This window comes from Notechis scutatus, chromosome Z (assembly GCF_049901735.1).
Source record: "Notechis scutatus isolate UNSWTSFEM ecotype Mainland chromosome Z, rNotScu1.2, whole genome shotgun sequence".
Classification (NCBI taxonomy): domain Eukaryota; kingdom Metazoa; phylum Chordata; class Lepidosauria; order Squamata; family Elapidae; genus Notechis; species Notechis scutatus.
This window is the reverse complement of record NC_142025.1, coordinates 18,338,573-18,361,745: the sequence shown is the minus strand read 5'-3', so window position 1 is coordinate 18,361,745 and position 23,173 is coordinate 18,338,573. Positions and strand designations below refer to the sequence as shown.

Here is a 23,173-nt window from a genome sequence, read left to right as displayed (position 1 = left end):
GAATGCAGTGATTGGATAGGGCAGGGGTCCCCAAGCCCCAGGCCACTAGCGGGCTTTCAGTCTTTTGGAACCAGGCTGTGGAAGTGGTGGGTGAGTGCCTGTGTGCATCCTCACTTGTGCAAGCAGTGTGTGAGTGATCCATTTGCATGAACAGTGGGCCTATGTGCCTGCCATTCATGGAGTTGTGCATGCGCTTTCAGGCCGCTCGTGCAGAACCATCCCCTCTCCCCTACCCACAGGTCCACAAAGCAGGAAAGGTTGGTGAACCCTTATATAGCGGACTTAAATTCTGAATCTTGTGAACAGAGATTCTTGTTGGTTAGTGCTTTCTGGGTATATACATTTGCCTGTTCTACATGGGTTGCATTGTATCAGAATGAACAGAGATGTAAAGTTGGAGCTAGAATCATCAATGTCACTGAAAGCCTAAGTGACCCCTTGATCAGAAATACCAATTACCAATCTTAGTGATCATATCTTCTCTTGGATAGAAATAATCTAGCTAGTTTTTCATAAATACTCAACATATTTTGATTATTAGAGCACTCTGTGATACTTGATCAGTTATAGTTCTTAAAAATGTGGTGGCTAAGTTTTTCGTGGGCTGTTTACACTTGCATTTATTGTTTTCACTGCTAAAGCTACTGTAATGATTGCCAATTTGCTAATGAATGAAATTCAACTTTGCTGTTAAATATATAAAATTCTAAGTATTTTATGCCATTATACAATTCTGTTTGATCATTAAAAAAAAGACATAGTCTATTTGGATTGGACACTGTTATATTAATCTTGTCAATTAAGCAAAGCATGGTTTAATGTGTGAAACCAATCATTATTGTCACATAGAGAAAAGCTTCAATTTAACATATCATTGGGGAAACTGGTTCATTATTTCTTTGCTTACTCTGTCTAGCTTTCAAAAAGAAGAATTAGATGGAAGCACTTAAGGAAGAGATATAAGGAATTAAAATCCAAACACTAATGCAATTGGGAAAAAATTCTGCACTGCAAAAAAGAACAATTGAGCTATGTGTTCCATATCCAAGAAGCCTCATTTATTCACAAGGCTATTCTGCATATTCAAATTCTGCATATTATATTCATAACTCTCTCCATTCTATAATGTAATACTAGTATAGGAAAATTGGACTATTGCTGAAACTGATAGTAAATTTTGCAAATAAACAGCATCAAGAATAGCCCTATTATTCTATTGGCAATTGAGAACATCTTATATCATGTTTCTCACAAAATAAGGCTGGGCCTAATTTTTTTCTGAGCGCCGAAAAAACGGCTAGGCCGTCTTTACGGGGGTGACTTAATTTCCTTCTCTCACGCACACCCTCACCTAGAGCGCCACACACACTCACCTCGCCAAGAGGCAGCTTCTATTGGCTGATAGAAGCGCCCCGAGGGCAGAGTCACCAGCTGCTTCTATTGGCTGATAGAAGCAGCCTTGTGGAGTGCCTTGCGGGCAGCCATGCCTCACCACAAGGCCGCTTCTAAGCGGCCTTGTGGTGAGGCATGGCTGCCCGTAGGGTGCTGAAGCGCCCCGAGAGCAGAGTCACCAGCTGCTTCTATCAGCCGATAGAAGCGGCCCCATGGCGAGGCATGGCTACGCATCGGGTTCCCAACTGCAAACTCAATCGCGTATGTATACCGTTGTCAGAGTAAATATCAGACGATCTCAAGATTCCTGCTGCATTTCTGCTTCCCGAGCCAGCTGCTCTTCTTCGTCCCCTCAGATAGCCCTATTTCCTCCACCCCCGATTTCCCACTGCAACCACTTGGATGGAATGGGTCACAGGAGGGTTGCTAAAGAAGCTGATTCCACCTATCACCTGCAATGGGCAGTTCTGGGCCCCTCCGCTTAGGCTGCCAACTAAGGGAACTCGCAGTTTACTCAATTGCTCAACTGGTTTCAAAGGGAGGTCAGGGGGATCTTTGTGCCCCTTGCCATCCACTAGCATCTTCCAGGGGGAAGGTATGCTTCGAGGGGGAACGCGGAGATTGCTGTCCGTAAACTGCGAGCTAAACAGCCCGCCTTTCTCCTGCCTTCTTTTCGAGGTTTTGCTTGCAGCCCAACCACTGACAGGTGGTGGAGTCTGGCTTCAGCTCTCCCTTGAGTGCTTAGTGGGATATTTTGGCGTCTCTTTTTCAGACAGTACAAGGACGAGGGTAATACACAAAGATAGTTTTGGCTTCTGCACAGACATTGTGCTCTGTGGTGTGGTTTGCGCAAATACAGTACCTACCTCACCCCGTTCCTATAGTTTCCCTCTAGAATAAGACAATACACATCTTTTTTTACAATAACAAAAATCCACTAAAAAATAATGGGTGAAATAATTGCACTGTGTTTCTGACTGGCAGCATTAGCCACTCTTTTTTTAAGTTATTTGAATGTCCTGGAATACCTAGGAATGGGGGATTTAAGAGATGTGTATCGTCTTATTCTATGGGCAAACTACAGGAACGGGGCGAGGTAGGTACCGTTATTTGCGCAATCCACGCCACAGACCACAATGTCTGTGCAGAAGCCAAAAAACTATATTTGTGGATTACCCTCGTCCTTGTACTGTCTGAAAAAGAGACGCCAAAATATCCCACCAAGCACTCAAGGGAGAGTTGAAGCCGGACTCCACCACCTGTCAGGCTGCAAGCAAAACCTCGAAAAGAAGTCAGGAGAAAGGTGGGCTGAAACCAGTTGAGCAATTGAGTAAACTGCGAGTTCCCTTAGTTGGCAGCCTAAGCGGAGGGGCCCAGAACTGCCCATTGCAGGTGATAGGTGGAATCAGCTTCTTTAGCGACCCTCCTGTGACCCATTCCGTCCAAGTGGTTGCAGTGGGAAATCGGGGGCGGAGGAAATAGGGCTATTTGAGGGGACGAAGAAAAGCGGCTGGCTCGGGAAGCAGAAATGCAGCAGGAATCTTGAGATCGTCTGATATTTACTCTGACAACGGTATATGTACGCGATTGAATTTGCAATTGGAACCCGATGTGTAGCCATGCCTCACCACGAGGCCGCTTCTATCGGTTGATAGAAGCGGCTGGTGACTCTGCCCTCGGGCGCTTCTATCGGCCAACAGAAGCGGCCTAGTGGTGAGGCATGGCTGCCTGCGGAGCGCTCGTTAGGAGTGCCCCGCATGCAGCCGCACCTCACCATGAGGCCGCTTCTATTGGCCAATGAAAGTGGCTGGTGACTCTGCCCTCGGGAGCTTCTATCAGCCAATAGAAGCGGCCTCATGGCGAGGCAATTCTGCCCACAGGGTGCTTCTATCGGCCGATAGAGGTGAGTCTGCCCATGGGGTGCTCTAGCCGAGGCTACCTGCGGGGGACTCCTAAAGGCAAGTTTCCCCCTGCCCTTCCCCCCATTTCTCTTCATCTCGTATAGTTCAAGCGATGTGAGAAATGGTGAGGAATGCATGGTTTAAATAGGCCTGAATTTTGGGGGAGGGGCTTAATTTCACCTTATGCCTAGAAAACATGCTGGGCCTTCCTGTTGGGGGGGAACATATTGTCGGAGAAACACGGTACTATTTATCTGAATTAGACACGTCATCACGACTAAAACCTTAGTAATTTCATTCTTTGCAGCAATCCTCTTTATACTCAAGCACAAATGTATTCACTTATAAATGCTATAAACAAGATGAGAATAATCTAATAAAACGATTAAGTCTTAAGAAGTGAATATGAAGCTGCATTTATACTGACCAATATATTAACCCTGGATACACTTTCTATACAAAGCAGAAAAACTATTGAATTTCATGTACTCCCTACCGCAGTAAATGTAGGTGAGATGGGTATCTGGCAATATGTAGACCTATACATTATAACATACTGTAAATACAGTACTATAGAATATTAATCACTGGATCTATACAGGAAACATGTGGCAATAAGTTAACAAAGCGAGCAAGCAAAGATCTAAAGAAATCTAGCCAGGCTATGGTTAAGGGGGGTTCACGTATACAGGTCATGTTAGCACATAAGCCCAGGATAGTAATCCTATCCAAAATTACTATGCACAAGTAGCATGCTAATAGACAAAGCCTGATCACAAATTAAATCAATCTGGTGGAGAGAATATACTATGAAATTTAAATTCAAGATCTTGATTTGTTTTTGTCAAAGAAACATAGGTTTTCTCAAACAATAAAGACACCAAACAGTGGTTAGAATATTTACTGTAAATAACCAAAAAACCTGAAAGATACATGCAGGACAGGACAATAACAATTCCTCCAATTGTAGTTGAAAGAATGTGTGAGACTTGGGGATGTAGTTCAGAATCTGGTATATTTTTTGCTATTACAGTTATATGTTCAGGAGTTGATTATGCTGATTATGTAAAACAAAGATCTTCAAACTTGGCAAGTTTAAAACTTGTGGATTTCAACTCCCAGAATTCCTGAGTGAACATGACTGGATGACGAATTCTGGGAGTTGAAGTCCACAAGTCTTAAAGCTGTCGAGTTTGAAGGCCTGTGATGTAAAAGGAGATGGTCTTGACCATGATGAACGAATTATTTGTGGATGTATTTGTATTTACTGTTGCATTCATTAACATGGCAAATTATTGAAACCTGTCTTTGTCACAGCTCTATTTCTTCTTTTTCTTCTTCTTCTTCCTCCTCGCCTATAACCTTATCTTAAAAAAAGCACTCAAACTGCAGCCAGCATTTATTTCTTTTAAGTTGGCTAAGAATAAGTATTCTTGGAAATAAATATGGCACTATATGTTTATGCTTCACAATCTATCAATTTTCCCACTTTTAATTAAAATTAAAATGAGTATAAGTAAGGTGCCTGGTGGGCTACTACTTCCAGTGATAACTATCTGAAAATTTTATTCCTTTCCCATTTTCAAATTTCTCTCCCAAAGTAGCTTGGCCAAGATTACTATGTTCTTGTCTGTGGACTTGTCTCTTGTGGACATTACTGCAATAATATGTTGATGGCTCCTAAAAGTTTTGTGTTATTATCTATTTGGTTATATTCTATTTAATTTCTCCTAAGCTTAGTATGTTTATTTATTTAAAGTCTTATTTCTCACTTTATTCAATAAAATTCTTTAATCCGAATATTGTTCCATATGTATCAAGCTATTGCAAGTCAAATATAGTTTATATATTTAAGAAAAGTTTTAATTTTTACAGACAGCATTTTCTTAAATATGCCAATCAACAGGAGTTTCTTTACTTCACATTCCAAATTATTATGCAGTCATTATTGCCTAATTTCAATTTATTTTGAAGGATTGCTTTTGCACAAAGATTTCAACAACTTCAGGACTCTAAATGATCATAATTTTAGGACTTAGCAAAGTCTAATGGTTTAGGAATACCCAGTCTATAATTTTCTACATGATTTATAAGGAATTCTATGCAGAATTCATTTAAAGCCTTTTATGCTTGCATTCTTTTTATCCCTTATAATTTTGACTTCCTTCTGAACATCTTGTCCAGAATTTTAAAATGCAATTTCATATGATCTACCTTATAAAAAAGTCTTACTGAATTTAAGACTCTTAACATCTCAGCAAACATATACTATCAATCTATTAATTCCTATCAGCAGGACCTGAAGTCTATTGAGTCAGTGCATCTCTATGTATCTAAATGTGGACAACTGCACAAATTCAGGATAAAAGAAATCCAGCCTAATTGTTAGTTCCCAAATTTATTATTAACCCAGGGATCTCAAAGAACAAATAGAGGAGAAACACCAGGTCTTTTCAAATTGATATTAAGCACATTTTACTAAAAAATAGATTTTGAATATGCACTACATATATGAATTAGGTAGAACATGCTTTTTCTTCATTTAAACACTCTGTCAATGAGACAAACATGTTACAATTCAATCTTTAAACATTTGATGCCAAGGATACTGTGATACAATCAAATATGATGCATGTATTAATACACTAACTTTTCTTAAGTAAAATGTGCCCTTTATGTGATTTATCCAGGTTTTTTTGAGATTATGCACTTCCTATATGCTAAAGAAATTATATTATGTACATTAGTAAACATGATTAATGTTATTACATTAGAATGTTAAAATATGAGTATTTTACTGTGAACATTATGACTCCTAAATACCATTTCTGCTTTTATTGCTAGTCACCTCAAAACAATTAAATTAGTGCCAATCATGTGAATTAAAAAAAAAAACTTGGTGAAATGACCAGACTAATTTAACTGATTTTCCATATCAGTTGAGTAGTCAACAAGCCAATTTTATTTGGGGAAAACAGCAATATATTTCCAGGGGGCTCTTCAATTAAATATCATCAGCCAGTAATCAGGTTTTTCATCCCATTTCGTGTAAGTTCTTCTTGTAAACTGAACCACGCATCTTGTTTACCACTTACCCGTGCAGTTCAAGAGCCTACATTTTCCTTCCCATAACTTAACTGGTAATTACAGAACTGACAGACCAAACCCCAGACTGGTGAACGTCAAAACCATCCAGGCCTGTAGCCTCACCACTAATTAGAATACAAAGACGCCACCTAGTGTCCAATGAGCGGAACCTCGGCGCCGTTTCAGCTCGCATTCTCGCTGCGGTATTAAGGCCCAGCCCAACGAACTAGAGGCATAATAAAATGGCGGGTGCCCGCCGAATCACGTGACCCCTTTGTGCCTTTCGGGAGGCTGAGGGGAGCGCAGCAGGCGGCATTTGCACTCGAGTCGACATATACAGATATTTTAGGAGAGCATCCACAAGGAAGGCAGACGGGGCTATTAGCGTTCAACATCACCCTCTTCCCTAAGGGGAGGGAAGGAAAGGGGGAGGAAGCGGGGAGAAAATGGCGGCCATTTTGTGCTTGCGCAGAGGCGATGGTGGGGGCTTGGGTACAGGGCGATGGCGGGGCCCGGCTCGGCCGGAGTAGGGACGGGAGGGGGTCTCTCACGTACCGACTCCTCTTCCTTCTCCATGCCCGTGGGCATCTGCGGCACGGCCCGGTTGATCGAGGCATACTCGGCCAGGTCGGGCAAGTCCTCGCAGCGGAAGACGGGAAGCGGCTTAGACGCGTCCAGCGCCCGGGCCCGGAACGACAGTTTGCTCATGTTAGTCGTCGGCGGCTGCAACTGCTATGGCGGCTGCTGCTGCTGCGGCAAAGGGGGGGGAGGCAGCGAGAGCGCTCCGAGCTGAGAGCCGGACCCCGCCAAGCGCTCTCATGGAGGAACCGGGGCTCCCGCGGCGGGGCGGGGCTCGCTCCGAGGCGGGTCCCAGCGGCGCCGGGTGGCGCAGCCAGGCTAGAATGCCGGTTTCTCTCCTCGCCGCTCCTGGTCTCTTCAGTACGCCACGGCCAACATGGCGGACATTAAATCTCGACTGGCCGCCTCTTTCAGCCAACCCCAGCTCCACAGCCATTCCCACACTGCATCGCGCAAAAGCGCGGACACGGCGCTGCTTAAAAGACCGCGCAGCGCGAGCACGAGAAACGGGCACGAAAGAACGGCGGTTTTGACACTCTCGCAGGGCCGAAGTAGCTCTTATCTTTCCCGAAGCACTGTAGTTGTTCGGGTGGCGCTGAGGCACCGACCCCCACCCCTTTCACACGCTGGGAAACGAGTGAAGGAGGGACCATTGCATCACTGCCGCCTGGAGGAAGAAGGTATGGGAGAGAATACACGCCTCAGTCCTCGGGAAACCGGGAGCATCTCCTCAGGCCCGAGCCCCTTGCTAGAGGGAGACAGTTGACGCGTATGGTCCGGTTCCGTTTAAACGTATTGCGGCAGGGAAAGGATGACTGCTCAATATTCTCTAAATCCTATTTTCATTTCTTCCCAGGCCACTTTGTTCTCTCCTCTGTAAGACAGGTCTCTGTGACATCAAAAATTCTATAGAATTAACTGAGAGGAGTGCAAATCTGTTATACACACTATTTGAAACCGCATATTGGATATTTTACAGTTAACAGTTTCCAGCCGAAAAAGTTGATTGTCGGTTTATTCAAATAAGATACATTATAAAATAAATGATTATATCATCAGTATTATATCAGTACTGAGGTGCTGAGGTTGAGGAATTTCTTGATTCCTTATCACTCTTTTAGGTTTATCCTATTGGCACTTACCAAAAGAAGCAGGAGGTTTTTTGGGGACAAATATATAAACTTCAGGCAAGCTTCTTGGGTGCAACTTGTGCTGCAGCCTATTTCAGCATTAAAAGACCATACACCACACACCTATAGCATATTCAATTGTAGTTCTTATTTTTATTTACGATCCCTTTCAATTAATTGATCAATAGTCTTCACAAAACCATAATTGGAGATGAAAACACAATAAAAATTTAATACTAAAACATTTTAATCATTTAAAACAGGATGTTTATTTAAAATACAGTGAAAATTGTTTGTTTGCAAGGATAGCCTTAAAAACTTGCCCCTAGGCCTGATTAGGACAGCTGGCCATTGACTGAAAACTAGGAGATGTTATTTTATCTGATACTATTGCAGAGTTGGGACGGAGGTGACTTAAAACTTATATTTGTTCTGTCTCTAAAGGAGACAATTTCTAATTAAGGGAATACAGAAAGAGCTGCCTTGCTATATCTTATTGGACAGCAAATGTCATCAAGAGAATGCAATCCTATAGATATCCAGGTCCTAAATCATAAAGGAATTTAAAGGTGACAGCCATCACCTTGAATTGCATCCAGAAGCCAGCTAGAAACCAGTGCAGCTCTTGAATTACAGGTGGTATATGGGTGCCTCAAGATATATGCATTCATTCATTGTACTTGGTCCACAGCTATTGTATTCTGGACCAATTGTAACTCCAAATGCTTTTGGAAAGCTGTCCCACATGGACTGCACTGCAATAGTACAACTGAGATGTCTTGGATGTGAGTAAGACAGTGATTATGGCCTCCGAGTGGGGATTCCACTTTCAGGAATCCCCACAGCTTCCATCTTGAGCATGAGTTGTCAAACCAAATGAACCAGATATTTGAGCAACAGTAATTCTATTTATATACAGCTAAAACTCTTTTGTAACTTCAACTGGGCAAAACAATGCAACAATTTTGGAATCAAGTTCTCTCAAGTGGGCTAACAAACAAAAAATGCATCCAAAAATCAAGGGCCCATTATCCCTATGGCACTGAAAATTTAAGATTAGGATCTTAACACCAGATGTATTAGCAAAGTTGTAGGTGCTGCAGCGCCACCACGTGACCCTGCAGTGCTGCTGCAACCAGGTAATCATGATTTCCAAAACTCCCTAACCAGCTTCCCATAAGCAAAGTTAAAGGGGAAGCCAGCAGAAAATAGGAATTAATTCTCATTGCTCTTTTGCCCATCCATGTTCATGCTGTTTATTGATTTAAGTAAGAAATTATCTCTGAAACAATGACCCAATATGGTTCATGGGTTACCTAGTTGGGAGGAAAAATGGTAACTCATTGGAATCACCAGGCCTTCAAATCCAGAGCCACTCCATATTGCTGAGATTCTTACTCTAGAACAGATGAAGACAAGAAACTCATAACTTCATTATACATTTCCAACTCCTTGTGGAGTCTTATATGAAAAATACTTCTCATTTAATAAAAACCCAATGTTTATAAATATTGCACAATGGATATAAAGGGTTCAAGATAATCTATAAGTTGCAAGTATTGTATATTAGATTTTTCCATTTAAAGAGTATCCAAGTTAGTTAACAAAAATAGAAGAACAAGCAAATCAAATATGGCTGATTGTAAAAATCAGAATTCAGAAAGACTTAAGAGAGAAGATGGTGGCAAAACAATTGTGAAAGTCTCGTTTAATTGTTGTAACTATACATTTTTATAGAATCCACATTCCTTGTCTCTCCTCCCCCTTCCCAATCATTATTGTCCCAAGGGTGCTTTTTCAGGATTTCTTGTTTTTCCTTTGAAGATGTTTCACTTCTCATTCAAGAAGCTTATTCAGCTTCTTATTCATCATTGGATGGTGGGATGCCTTGCAGACAGCTGGTCATGTGCATTCTTTTAGAGAGTAGTTGAGACCACTTGGTGGTTTATCTGTGTCCTTAGGATCACCTGAATAGTGCAAGTGAGTTTGGAGCCTTCTTGGCTACAGGATGTTTTTTGTCCTGTGTCCCTTCACCATCTTGTCAGAGCTGACAAAGCTTCTTGGATGAGAAGCAAAATATCTTCAAAGAAAAAACAAGAAAGTCCAGTTGCTTTCTCAAAATGGGGCAACCATGACTTGGATGACTGAGAATCTCCATAGACCCCAAGTCATAAGTTTTTCTTCTGCATATTCTTCTGAACTTGTCTCGGTAAATATATTTAATAGATTTACCATGTTATATTTTTTGCTTCAGATAAAAATGATTATTGCTTTTGAAAGAAAAATGACAATATTTGCAGGTTAATTAACAGACTTACTGGGCTCAAATTTTCTAAGCTATCTTTTATTAACTAAGCTAAAATGGCTAGGATTAGGACAAAATACTCAACCAAAACCTAACAAGCCAAATTAGATAATATATAAATCAGGCCAGTCTATCAAATATTCTCATGGCCGATACTGGGCTGGTATAAACTTTTTATAAGATATTGGGAAGAAATATTGCATAATCCTATAAAACCTTTTAAAAACTTTTGCTACGTTGACTCATTTTTTCCCCGTTTTATAAATTTGTGTTACAGCTATAGTAGCAGATGCATTTTAACTGAAGAAAAATGCCCCTAAAATATCAGTTATGAAAAAGATGCTATCAAAAATCTATTAGCCACAAACATAAAAATTAAAAAAAATTCTCTTAATAAAGATGTAACAAAATTTCATATTTTAATCAAATTTCATAGTCATATTTACTTAAAGCTCGATTATAGACATTGCTCAATTATTTATAGTTTAGGCAAATTATTAAATTATGGGAATAACCTATAAACCTTAAATGACAATTCTTCAGAAGCATTAGTGAGTATGCCCTTCTACTTGATCCCACTCAAATGCACAATTAGCTAAAATAAGTAAGAATCAAAATAATGTGTCTGCACTCAGTAGTAAACTGCAAAGATGTCAAAATGTCCTGTTCTGATGTCATGCAAATCGCACAAGTATATCAATTGTATAATTAGGCCCTTGTCATTTTATTTCCTAATATTCCCCATGGGTGCCCTTCCTTACAAAAGCAAATAAGGTTTGTTCCTATTCAGGAATGCTATTTGTAAGCACAAGCTATATCTCTGAATGCAAAATGCTGAGATGAACCGAATACAGGATGTATTAATTTCGTATTTATAACTTTGTTGTCTATTATTGACTATATGCTTGATTAGACAGATCTGTTTTGGAACTGACATTTTTAGTCAAGACCACTGCCTGTAATTGAAAAAAAGCAAAGAAAATATGCTCCTATTCAGATTTGTTCTTTTGTTATTTTTGTTCCATCTTTTCTAATGCAGAACTAAGCCTCAGCTTCAATGGTGATTTTTCTGTGTTATCAGAATGTTATACAATTAAATCAGTTCTGGTTAGTACAGGGCACCAGCAGTATGAGTGGTATAGATTCGTGCAAGAGACCCAAAGGTGCTTTTTCAATAGGCAACTGGATGTTCTTGTTTTTCTTTGAAAACATTCCACTTCTCATCTAAAAAGCTTCTTCTGCTTTGAATGGATGGTGGGGAATAGAAGGATTTATATTTTTTGCAGACAGCTGGTCATTTGCACTCTCTTATAGAGTTGTTAAGGCCACTTGGAAGTTTGTCTGTATCCTCAGGGTCATCTGAGTAGTGCAAATGGCTGTGAAGCTTCTTGGAACTGCTGAAAGAACTATGTTATGGAGCTGTGCTTTCTGCAGGATGCCAAAGACATTTTAACTATGTACTCTGAGATGGATGTCCTTCAAATGATGAGGGAGTATGAATGGATTTTCAGGAAAACTGCAGAATCATTTGCATTTCAGTTCGAGATGCAGACAACACAAGACTCAACCCAGATACCCTGCGCCTGTATTCAACACTGAAGGACAAAGGGCAGAAAACATCCTGCAGAAAGCAGAGCTCTACAACACAGTCCTTTCAGTATTTCCAAGAATGCTCCACACCCGTTTGCACTCAGGTGACCCTGAGGAAACAGACAAACTTCCAAGTGGCCTCAATGACTCTCTAAGAGAAGGCAAACGACCAGCTGGTCTGCAAGGAATATAAATCCTTCCATTCCCCACCATCCAGTCTTGAGTTGAAGAAGTTTCTTGGATAAGAAGCAAAACGTCTTCAAAGAAAAACCAGAAAGTCCAGTGGCTTCTTGAAAAAACACCTTTTGGACAATCATGACCCTGGATTACTGAGAATCTCCATAGACATTGGTGCAAAAGGGTGATAATTTTCCCCTTCTAGTTTTCATTTTAAATCTTAAGTGAATTTCTATAATATAGATGCAATGACTTAAGTTTCAGTGATAACCAGAGAATCTTGGTTATAGTCACAATTAAGATGTTTTTGAAGAAAAATTTCCTTATTTCTAACATGGCAGATACATCCAGAAATATTCTAAACATTTTTGCTCTAGCTCTCTCCTTTACCTTGAATGTGTTAGCTTTGATATAATATATATATATATTCTGAGGTTCTCGCGGGTATTTGTATGTGGATCTTTGGTAATTCGGGTTTTCTCCCGCGTAAGATTGGAAGTATCTAGGCAACGTTTCGATGAAGTCTCATTCATCATCTTCAGGCTTGTGTCTTCGGCTCTGTGCTTCTCAGAGTAATGTGAGCTTGCAGCTGCTTCTTCCTTTTTAACTGCTAGTGGGTATGTGACTTGATTGGGTGGGGGCTTGGCTGTGTTCTGATTGGGTGGGGGTGTGTTCTCATTGGTTGGAGGGTTGGCCGTGTTCTGATTGGCACAAGCCTGAAGATGATGAATGAGACTTCATCGAAACGTTGCCTAGATACTTCCAATCTTATGCGGGAGAAAACCCGAATAACCAAAGATCCATATATGTATGTATGTATGTATGTATGTATGCATGTATGTATGTGTATGTATATGTATACTTATACGTGTATGTATGTATGTATATGTATATGTATACTTATACGTGTATATATGTATGTGTATGTATGTATGTATATATATATGTATGTATGTATGTATGTATATATGTTTTCACGGGTACAGGTATGCAGGTCTTGGCGTGTTCGGGTTTTTCCCTGTGTAAGATTGAGAGTATCTTGGCGATGTTTTGACGAGGTCCCACTCGCCATCTTCAGGCTTTCGGCTTTGTGCTTGTGCAAGCAAAGCATGATCGGAGCTGCCGTCTCTCTATAAATACTGGTGGGGAGGTTGGCTGTGTTGTTATTTCTTGATTGGTTGATGGAATTGATGTTTGCAGATTGGTTGGCTTTTTCGTAAGAAGATGTGGCTGAGGTATTGGCTGTGTGTCTATCAGCCTCCTGTGTTGTGACGACCTGGGTAATGGGCTGTGTGATGACCTTCTGAGTTCTATTGTTGTGACATCCTGGGTCTTGTGCTGTAATCTCCTGGGTCGTTGGCTGTGTTGTAACATCCTGAGGTTTTGTGGTATAACCTCCTGAGTTCCATGATTTGATATCCTGAGCGGGTGGCTGTGATATGACGTTCTAGGTTTTGGTTTGATTCCGAGTTTGAGGCCTGGCTATGTGTTCATGGCATGTGTCAGTTTGCTTGGTTTGGGGGTTGGGGTGTGTGGCAGCTGGTGATGCAGCCGTGGTCTGGTTTCTGCCTTTCGTCTATGGGATGGGTTTGGGTTTGAGTGAGGGAGATGGGTTTGAGTGAGGGACATGTGTTGTTTTGGGTCTGGTGTTGGTTTTCGTGGCTGGGACTCGTTTGTTGAAAAGGGCTAGTTTCCACTGTCCAGAAACCAGACCACGGCTGCATCACTAGCTGCCACACACCCCAACCCCCAAACCAAGCAAACTGACACATGCCATGAACACATAGCCAGGCCTCAAACTCGGAGCCAAACCAAAACCCGGAATGTCACATAACAGCCACTCACTCAGGATATCACATCACGGAACTCAGGAGGTTACACCACAAAACCTCAGGATGTTACAACACAGCCAACGACCCAGGAGATTACAGCACAAGAAACCAGGATGTCACAACAATAGAACTCAGAAGGTCATCACACAGCCCATTACCCAGGTCGTCACAACACAGGAGGCTGATAGACACATAGCCAATACCTCAACCACACATGTTCTTACGAAAAAGCCAGCCAATCTACAAACATCAACTCCATCAACCAATCAAGAAATAACAACACAGCCAACCTCCCCACCAGTATTTATAGAGAGACGGCAGCTCTGATCACACTTTGCTTGCACAAGCACGAAGCCGAAAACACCAGCCTGAAGATGGCGAGTGGGACCTCGTCCAAACGTCGCCAAGATACTCTCAATCTTACACGGGAAAAGACCCGAAGACGCCAAGACCTGCATACGTGTGTGTTTGTGTGTGTATACACAGAATACAGTACTTTCCAGCTTCCACCATCTAGGAGACAAAGCCTTATATATTTTAGACTGGTATGTATGTATGTATGTATATGTATATATATATATGTGTGTGTTTGTGTATACACACACATATATACATACATACATACATACCTAAAATATAAAAGGCTTTGTCTCCTAGATGGTGGAAGCTGAAAAGTACTGTATTCTGTGCAGACATACTAAAATGATACCATCCAACTATAATTATCTATCTGGTCACCATTATAAAAATCTATTGCTTTTTCAACACTTCATCCCAATCTTGTTTTGGGGTACTACAAAATTATCTAATTATTTTAAGAATCTTATATTGTTATCAATGTTTCTCAATTTCTAAATACATTTTGAGACAGTTAATATTATTTAGAACAGACCTAGGCATTTTACAACCCTCAGGGAACATCCAGTCTTTCCCTTCCTCTGGATCACATGAAGTCAAGCAGAAATTAAAAATCATAGGTAAATAAGTATATACCATGCATGCATTGCTATTTTTTTCAATTTACATATGTGCATGCATACGCAACTTCACAGCCTATTGATTTGTACCTCCACAACAGTCCTAATTTCTCAGGTCGCATGTTGGGAAAATTGCGTGGCCCTGATTTAGAAGATGGTGACCAACTAGAATAGTAGTAATGAGAATACAATGCAACATAAAGCAAAACAAAAAACAAAAAAACAAAAAAAAGCAGAGACCTGGGAAAAGTACATATCAAAGATCAGCAGTTCTTAAAGTGAAGTCTGGGAACACCTGGAGATCCCCCAGATCCTTTCAGGGGTTTGCAAAGTCAAATAAATATTTTTTAAATTCTCAGTTTTAATTTCTAATATTGTACAGTAAATATTGAAAGATATAGCACACATAAACCAGATATTTGGAGTCAATCACTTTTAAGAATGTAAAGGGAGTCTGAAACCAAAATGTTTGATAACCACTGGCATAGGCATACAATATTTGAACAATATTTTTCTTAGCAGTTTTTTTTGTTTTCCATAACAATATAAGAGACTAAAAGTTGAGATTCTTAGATACACATTTTCACATTCCACTGTTGAAAATAGAATTTTATATTTTTGAAACAATGATCCAATTAGTATAACATCTCATAAAGTATTTGATAACTCAGATAAGATGTACCAGAGTTTATCACTCAAATTCACACATATTTAGATAAGAAAACAAGCAAAACAGGCTCCTTCAGGTATCTCTACTACATCTATAACCATTTTGAACCCCACAATGTAATTTAGAGTTTTATTATAGTCATAGACTGATCCCATATTATTAAAATGATAGGAACTAAAATGTTCTTCACGATTGAACAATAGAAAGATAAGTTCAGTGGAAATATGTATATAAGAGCCTTTTTAATCTTTCTACTCATCTCTGTACAAAAAGGGGCAAGAGATTTCCTTTTGAACAGCATGGAGAACCTGAAGCCACTGTTTCATAAATACTTATTTGGAAGTAGAATGCAATGTAACTATCTTCTGAGAAAATATAAAATTACACTAACAGGTGCTTTTGATTCAGTTAATAATGAAAATAGAATTATAACTATGAGTTGAATACACAAAGGGCTACAATTTATCACCTGCATTATGAGTTATTGGTTTTAAATCACCCAAAATATTAGTCAAAATGAGAATTCAGTGGCAGAAATGCCATTTTGACTCTCTAATTATAATGCAGAAGGAGATATGGCTAGATGGATCCATTTGTAGATATTTTCCTTCATTCTGCCCAAAACTGAAATATCTATAACTAGTCATTTTGAAATGACAATTTAGGATAACCTACTTTTTGTTATTTATTATGCTACGTCTCACAGCAAATACAAAATGGCACCTTTTCAGCATCAGTTGTTCATTTTTCCAATACAAGTATAATTAAGGCTTCTATCAATTCAGTTCAGAAAATGAACATTGACCATTATTCAGAAAAAAGTATCTTCAAGAACAGTAGCAAAGGTAATTAGAATTTCACCATACTAAAAATTCAAAAACTGTAATCTGTCTAGATCCTGCTGTGAAAATATTAATGCAGCAAGATAAAATTGTCAAATATTTTTAAATTACAAATTCTGTTCTGGAATTTCAGACATGTGTAAATTTATTTGTGGGTTATTCAGAAGGAAAGCTAAACCTTGATTCCAAAATGTTATGAAATGTGGACTATGGAAACCTAAAGTTTAAATTAAATTCTGCCCAACTAGAACTTTTACTTTCTGGATTTTTTTTCCTGCCATCTTTAGAATATATAACTTAAACTTTAAACCAATGGTTCTTAACCCCTTTCTTCAGCACAGACTTCCCTTTAAATACCTTTTGTGGTCAGGGACCATGGCCACAGACTCCCAAGAATTAACTCAATATTTAAACTGTAACATTTCTTCAAGTTTTTGTGGGCCCCGTGATGACATCATGGCCTCCTAGAGGTCTGCATGCCACAGATTGAGAAACACTGCCTTGAAGTATTGTTTAACACAACTTTTTAAAGACCACTTTTCTTATTTTTATGTTAGCTAGTTTTTAATGCTTTTTAAGTTTCTAATCCTTTTCAATAGTTTTTCACTTTCCAGTAATTTCACTATTTAGTTTTGCAAATTGATTTATATTATGCCATTTTATTCATATCTTTCTTTGAAAAAAACACCCACAATTATACATTAGAATTGTCCGTGTTAAGTACTTTTTCTGATCTGTTCATTCATCATCCTATCAAACTTACACCACTATCCATCCAGAGTCAGTTTAATAATTTCCCCTCTTCATTTTTTATCATCACAAGTGTAGCTGTCATATCAGTTATCTCTACATCATATAATTCAGCCTAACATGATGTAAAACAATGCAAGAGAGTAACTCAAGGATTTATTTATGAAGTAATAAACTGGACAAAGTATTTATTCAGTTGTATTTGCTAGTAAATATAGCTTTTCTACTATTCCATTGAAAAAAAGAATGTTAGTACTATATCAGTCAAGGGTCTGTTAATTGTAGTTTAATGAAATAGCTTAAGATGTGATTTAATTCATTTATATATGAATTCATATGTATGAACATATTCCACATTAAGCTGTTTCATCTTACTAGTCAGTACTTGTCTAGAGTCATTAAAAAGACTCAATTCCAAATGTTTTACAATCTGAAGAGCTAATAATTTTTAAGGAATTAACTGTTAGTAAACCTCTTAAAACTACCTCGTGATTTAAAAACATAAAAAACAATCTACAAGTAAATGTATCTTTCTCGTATATTGTTCTGGATTCTCTGAAGATTTAAAAAGTATGTGGTGATAGGTTTAACACAAAGCAAAATTCTACCTTTTGCACTGTATGTCTGAATGCAATCTTTTGTGTCAGGATGCATACAGGATGGTGAGTAAATAGAAGTCTCTACCTCAACCTGGATAACAACTGATTTTCCAAAGCCAAACATTTAAACACCTTTTCTTCCCGCAATTGCTATAGAGGCTGCACACCCATATATTAAGGTAGCTGTTCACTGTATGGTGCAATCATATGCTGCACTGCCACATTTTATTGAGATGGAAGCTGCATGAGTTGCATTCCTAGATCTGTAAGAGAACATCCATGATTGGTCTTTTCAAAGAGCCATTGTTATTATATAGTGAGACCATAATCAATGAAAGCATATTCTATTTAATAGAAATAATTGTTATTCATATACTTATATAGATTTAATAAGCTAAATAGGTAACAGAACGATATAAATTCTTATGTTACAATTTAGTTATACGTTTTAACTAAGAATAATGTGATTTAACTGACTCTGAAACACAATACATTCTACAAGGTACCTTTAATCATAAATATTGCTTCAGTTTCAAGAAAGAACTATTTTGAAAGGGCATGTTTAATGTCAGCTAGGATTTTTCTATATACACATCTTCTATTTAAAAGTGTCTTCTATAAAACTCATATAAATTATTCAAAGAACTTCACATTAACTACAATAAGAAATTAAAAAGAAAAAAAATTCCTTCCTTCCCTATACTTCAATAAATTTATTAACCTGTTGCATTTTCTCAGATATTGTGATCATTTCAAATTATATAATTTAAATCCTTTTACTTCATGTATATATTTTTTCAGCTTTTTTATATCTTTTTGTTTAGACTGTGTAAATTAACAAATGTTTGCATGAAAGAGGTATTTGATTCTTAATATATGTATCTAAACATGTATATATGGTTTATATGTATTGTACTCAAAATAGATGAAAAACTACTTAATTTTAAAATGTATATAATATTTGTCTTTTTCAGCTTTATTTCTACTCTTAATTAAAACATACACTATCTACAGAACATTTTAAAAATACACACAATGTTTTTTATAAAGCCAATCCCAAACTGTTATTTGGTATGTTTTTGTTTACTTTTTTAAACAAAAAAGAAAGGGTTTAAGACTCTGCCAAGTCTGATAATGAACAATAAAAACAGTCACTTTCTACAGAGAATGAGAAATTGGTTTTAGCTACTAGAAAATCTTTGTTAAGAAAGGATAAAACTATGACTAAATAATGAATTAGTTCACATACCTCAGATTTTTTAAAATTAAGTAACAAAAATCCAAACCCTGCCTCTAGTCTCACAGAACAACAAAGGACTGTGACGACATGTCTGTTATGCTGTACACCGAACTTCCAAGTATATCGATTATTGCATATATTATACATGGTCCAAACTATAACGCTTGTATTAATATTTAAAGCTGGGTTTGTTAGAAGAAAAAAAGAAATTATGATACAATAGATCAAATCTTGCCCCACCTTTCTCTGCCCCCCTCTTTTCTTGGTGAAACAAACATAAATTGTTTAGGAGCACCACAGCGCCACCAACACAGATCAATACAAAACAGATTTCCCACTGTATACAAATGAAAAAAAAACACCAGAAAAATGCCCAAAATTACAAAATGTCTCATAAATGAATCTTCTCAAAAGAGCAGGACACTTTAATGCAGTACCATCATTCATATTTTTATAGAAAGGTTTTAAAGCAAATTACAAAAAAAGAGCCAATTGGTGAATAAAAAGGCCAATGTTTAGTAACAGACATAACTTAATGTAAATCCTGCTGTAGCAATCTCCTCCATTATATGAAGGGCAGTTTTCAACAAGCCAATTTAAGGCGTCTTTTCCCAACTAATCTCAAACTCAAATAAACTGAAGCACATTTCTTTAGCAATGTACTTAGTTCCTCTTTTGTAAAAATGTGTGTTGTGCTCCGGACACAATTATCCTCCCTGGAGACTCCAACTCCACCTTGAAAAGATCTCTGTTGTTGGCAGTTCCATCAACGACTCAAGTACAGGGGTCTAATTTATTCCCCATAAAGACAGTAACACAATTGTTCCTAATGGTCAAAATAATGAACCAACGTTTGTCATAATAATTAAATACTTTCATTTTTTAAAAGAAAAAACCCCACCAAATCTACATTTGATTCATATACGTAAGAAATATTTCGACGTCTTTTATGCATGTTTGTGTATATTTGTGCGTATGTGTGAGAAGGATTAGAAAACTTACCTCGAAAGGAAGCAGCCAGCTGCCTTTTCCCGACTGGAACGAAGCAGTCTGTGTATAGTTTCTCACTTGCAATCAACCAGCTCCAGGCAGCGAAAGAATTATCCAACATCTTTAAAAATCTTTGCAAATGAAAATAGAATCTCCTTCCCATGGTCGGCAGCCGCTTCCGAAGGTTTTTTCTCCATATCTGGCGAGGTGGGGAGGATTCGAGTAAACCTGAGAAATATCCAAAGATTAAAAGCAAAGGCAGCAGGAGCCAGAAGACTCTGGGGTTAACAACTTTGTAATGGCAAACAAGCGTGTTCTGATTGGTTAGGAGGGCAGTGTCCCTACACAGTCTGCACTATCCCCCGCCCCCCTCTTCTGCAGCCTGGAAAAAAATGCAGAAATGCAGTGTGCCATTTTATACAGTCTTTTAAAACACACCCCAACACAACCAACCACCAAATGCCAAGGCTTTATATTTGGGCGATTGTACCGAACAAGAGCTCAAAACCTTCTCTAAGTCTCCTTCACATGATCAACTGTCCTTGATGGGCGGGAGTGGGGAAATACTTGGGGGAGAGAGGGGGTAAGGATAGAAAAACGCGCGCATCCGCCCACCACAGCCTCCCAATTTCCATATGGAGATTTGGGTGTTTTTCTCTTCCCATCCTAAAGGTTTATTTACCTATTATGTTCAACTAAGAGACGCTTTCATTAATCTTTTTCCGTTCTCCATTACGTTGCCTAAGCGCCTGGTGGAATATAAAGCGAACCCACAAATACTTCGGAATAACATACGCCACAATCTGGTGGGTTTGAAACAAAATCAAAGAGTTGATATTGAGAATGGTTTTTTTTTCTTTCCCCCCCCTCGCCAATCGTTGTCCTATACCTACCGTCATAGAGACTTAAGGATATTCATTTCAACAGAAACATCCTTTGTAAAGGCATCATTCTTCCACAAAGACTATTTAAAAACCCCTCCTCATACTGACTGACAGAATTCGACCATGCTGCCCACAAACAAAATGGCTGTGGCGCCGAGTTCTTTTGGATCCTCCCACTGTGTTCCTCCCCCAATACACGAACACGCCCTTCTGGTGGCCTCTGCGAGAGGGCAGAAAGCCCAAAGAAATCAGAATCCGAAGTATAATGGACGTTCGAACTTCCCTTATCATCGGAAGGGCAAGGGACTCCCACAAAGTCTTGCCCTAGCTGCAAAGAGTCCTTCTTCAAAAACAGCTGTCAATCATTAAGATTCCACAGGCGATGTAATTTGAACTTCCTGCTTTACATATGTATAAGGTCTTTCACCTACGTTGGCAGGCTTTTCAATTAAGAGTGCTAGGAAATTTGATAACCCGAGTCTCGATTTGTGAGCTCAGTCAGGTACTCGGCTGCTGTGGGAGCTGGTAAAAAAAAAGGAAACGAAATGCTTGGTCTAACAAAGGAAAAACCAAGTGGCAAATTCGACAAATTCAATCTTCTCCTTTCACTTTTTTTCAAAGAATTTTTTTTACAAGGCGGGTGATTTACTACTCCGGAGTTAGAGATAACTGATCATTGAATTTTTTTAAAATGTTACTGTACACATTCTATTTGCAGTTTGACATTTAAAAAGAGCCAATCCTAAATGTTAGAATTGCTATGTAACTACAGATATCTTTATTTAGTTCCCACACTATGATTTAAGCAACTTTGAGTCCCGCCTGACAAGTGCCCATCATCTTGACATTCCTGATTTTAGGGCTCATTCTCACACTTTCCTTGCACTGGGCTTAAGTGGGCCGCTTGCCGTTTGTTGGCAGGTTCTCATCACCAAGCCTCTTTCTCAGTTCTGCACTGTGTTGCCACTGAAGCAGCCTGAACCTGTATTCAATGAGGCAAGGAGGAGGAGCCTAAAGAAACGTGGTAAAGTGCAGGAAAATCACTTTGTCCAGCTCTGTACATCTGGCCATTTCTCTTTTGGATACTGCAGAGATTAGAACTTCCTGACATTGTATTTGATCAAGTGATATTCCATTGAATAAGGGGCCTCTCTTTCTTTCAGCCTAGCATTGCTAGAGGGATACATGCCACTAAACTGATTTGTGTGATACAGATTGATCTGAAATATGTATCCTTTGAAATACTACTGACTCATCAATCAAACAGGCAGCTTTAACAGTGGCCTATACTTCTCATTTTTATTCCAGATTGGATTATCAAATTTTAAATTTTAATTTAAGTAGTAGTTCCCCTAAAATCTTTTCATATATTCTCATAATATTTAATTCACTACTGTAAAATTGTGTTAATCAAATATTTGGTGTTTTTTTTTACACCAGGGGTGTCAAACTCGATTTCATTGAGGTCCGCATCAAGGTTGCATTTGACCTCAGTGGGGGGGTGGATGTGGCCAGGGTGGGCATGCCCAGCTTGATATCACTCGTGTGAGGGGCGCCTGTAGTGGCTGAGTACTCTGCCAGCGAAAACGGGCTCCTGTACTCCATTTTCAGCTGCAACGGCTTGGAGGGCCGCCCAAGCTCTGTTTTTTCTGGCAGAAGCACCTCATTCCCACAGGCCAGATCTAAGCACCCCGTAGGCCAAATCTGGCCCATGGGCCTTGAGTTTGACACCCCTACTTACACATAATTTTATAATAAATCTGTTTTGGAAAATAGGAGGATCAACAACATGGTATCCTTGTGATGTCTGGGATTACATCTTTTATAACCTGGACCAATAGAAACCCAATATAGAATCTTCTAACATTCATTCTTATTCAGTTCTATTTCTTAATGATCCAGACAAGTGTATTTCAAATTTGGCAACTTCAACTCCTAGAATTCCCTAGCAAGTGTTCTCCTTTGAAATAAATCAAGTAAATATTCACCAAGTGTTATTATTTGAATATAAATTAAATATAAGATAATTCTTAGAGTTTTGTGAATAGGTAACATCCTAATGAGTACAAATAAAATAAATATAGGATTCTCTGCAGTATGCTAACATTGTCAGAAATTCTTCTTACTGCTAAATTTCTACAGAGCATTTCCCATCTCCTTAAATAGCCTTTACCTTCTGCTTGCAGAAGAAAAGATTGAGAAGGCACATGACAGCTCTCCAAATATCT

The 23,173-nt window shown here is 38.8% G+C and overlaps 1 protein-coding gene and 1 long non-coding RNA gene across 6 annotated transcripts in view; both read right to left on the bottom strand.

The window, feature by feature from the left end:
* EPC1 (enhancer of polycomb 1) overlaps positions 1-21,094 on the bottom strand; it is a 62,828-nt gene extending 41,734 nt beyond the window's left edge. For 3 of the 5 annotated variants that reach the window (XM_026672219.2, XM_026672215.2, XM_026672220.2), the window contains exon 1: positions 6,936-7,413. Coding sequence is in view for 2 of the 5 variants with exons in the window: in XM_026672215.2 (XP_026528000.1) it covers positions 6,936-7,088 (153 nt within the window). In the remaining 3 variants the exon portion in view is untranslated. Of the gene's footprint in view, positions 1-6,935; positions 7,414-20,073; positions 20,290-20,743; positions 20,865-20,954 lie in introns of those variants that run through there. The other 2 variants (XM_087946235.1, XM_087946234.1) reach the window with 1 other exon arrangement.
* Positions 9,319-17,944, bottom strand: LOC148128773 (uncharacterized). The gene is made up of 2 exons (XR_015745770.1): positions 17,841-17,944; positions 9,319-9,488 (listed from the first exon to the last, which is right to left on the bottom strand). It is a non-coding gene; the product is annotated as an uncharacterized LOC148128773 (long non-coding RNA).
* Positions 21,095-23,173: the final 2,079 nt, after the last annotated feature.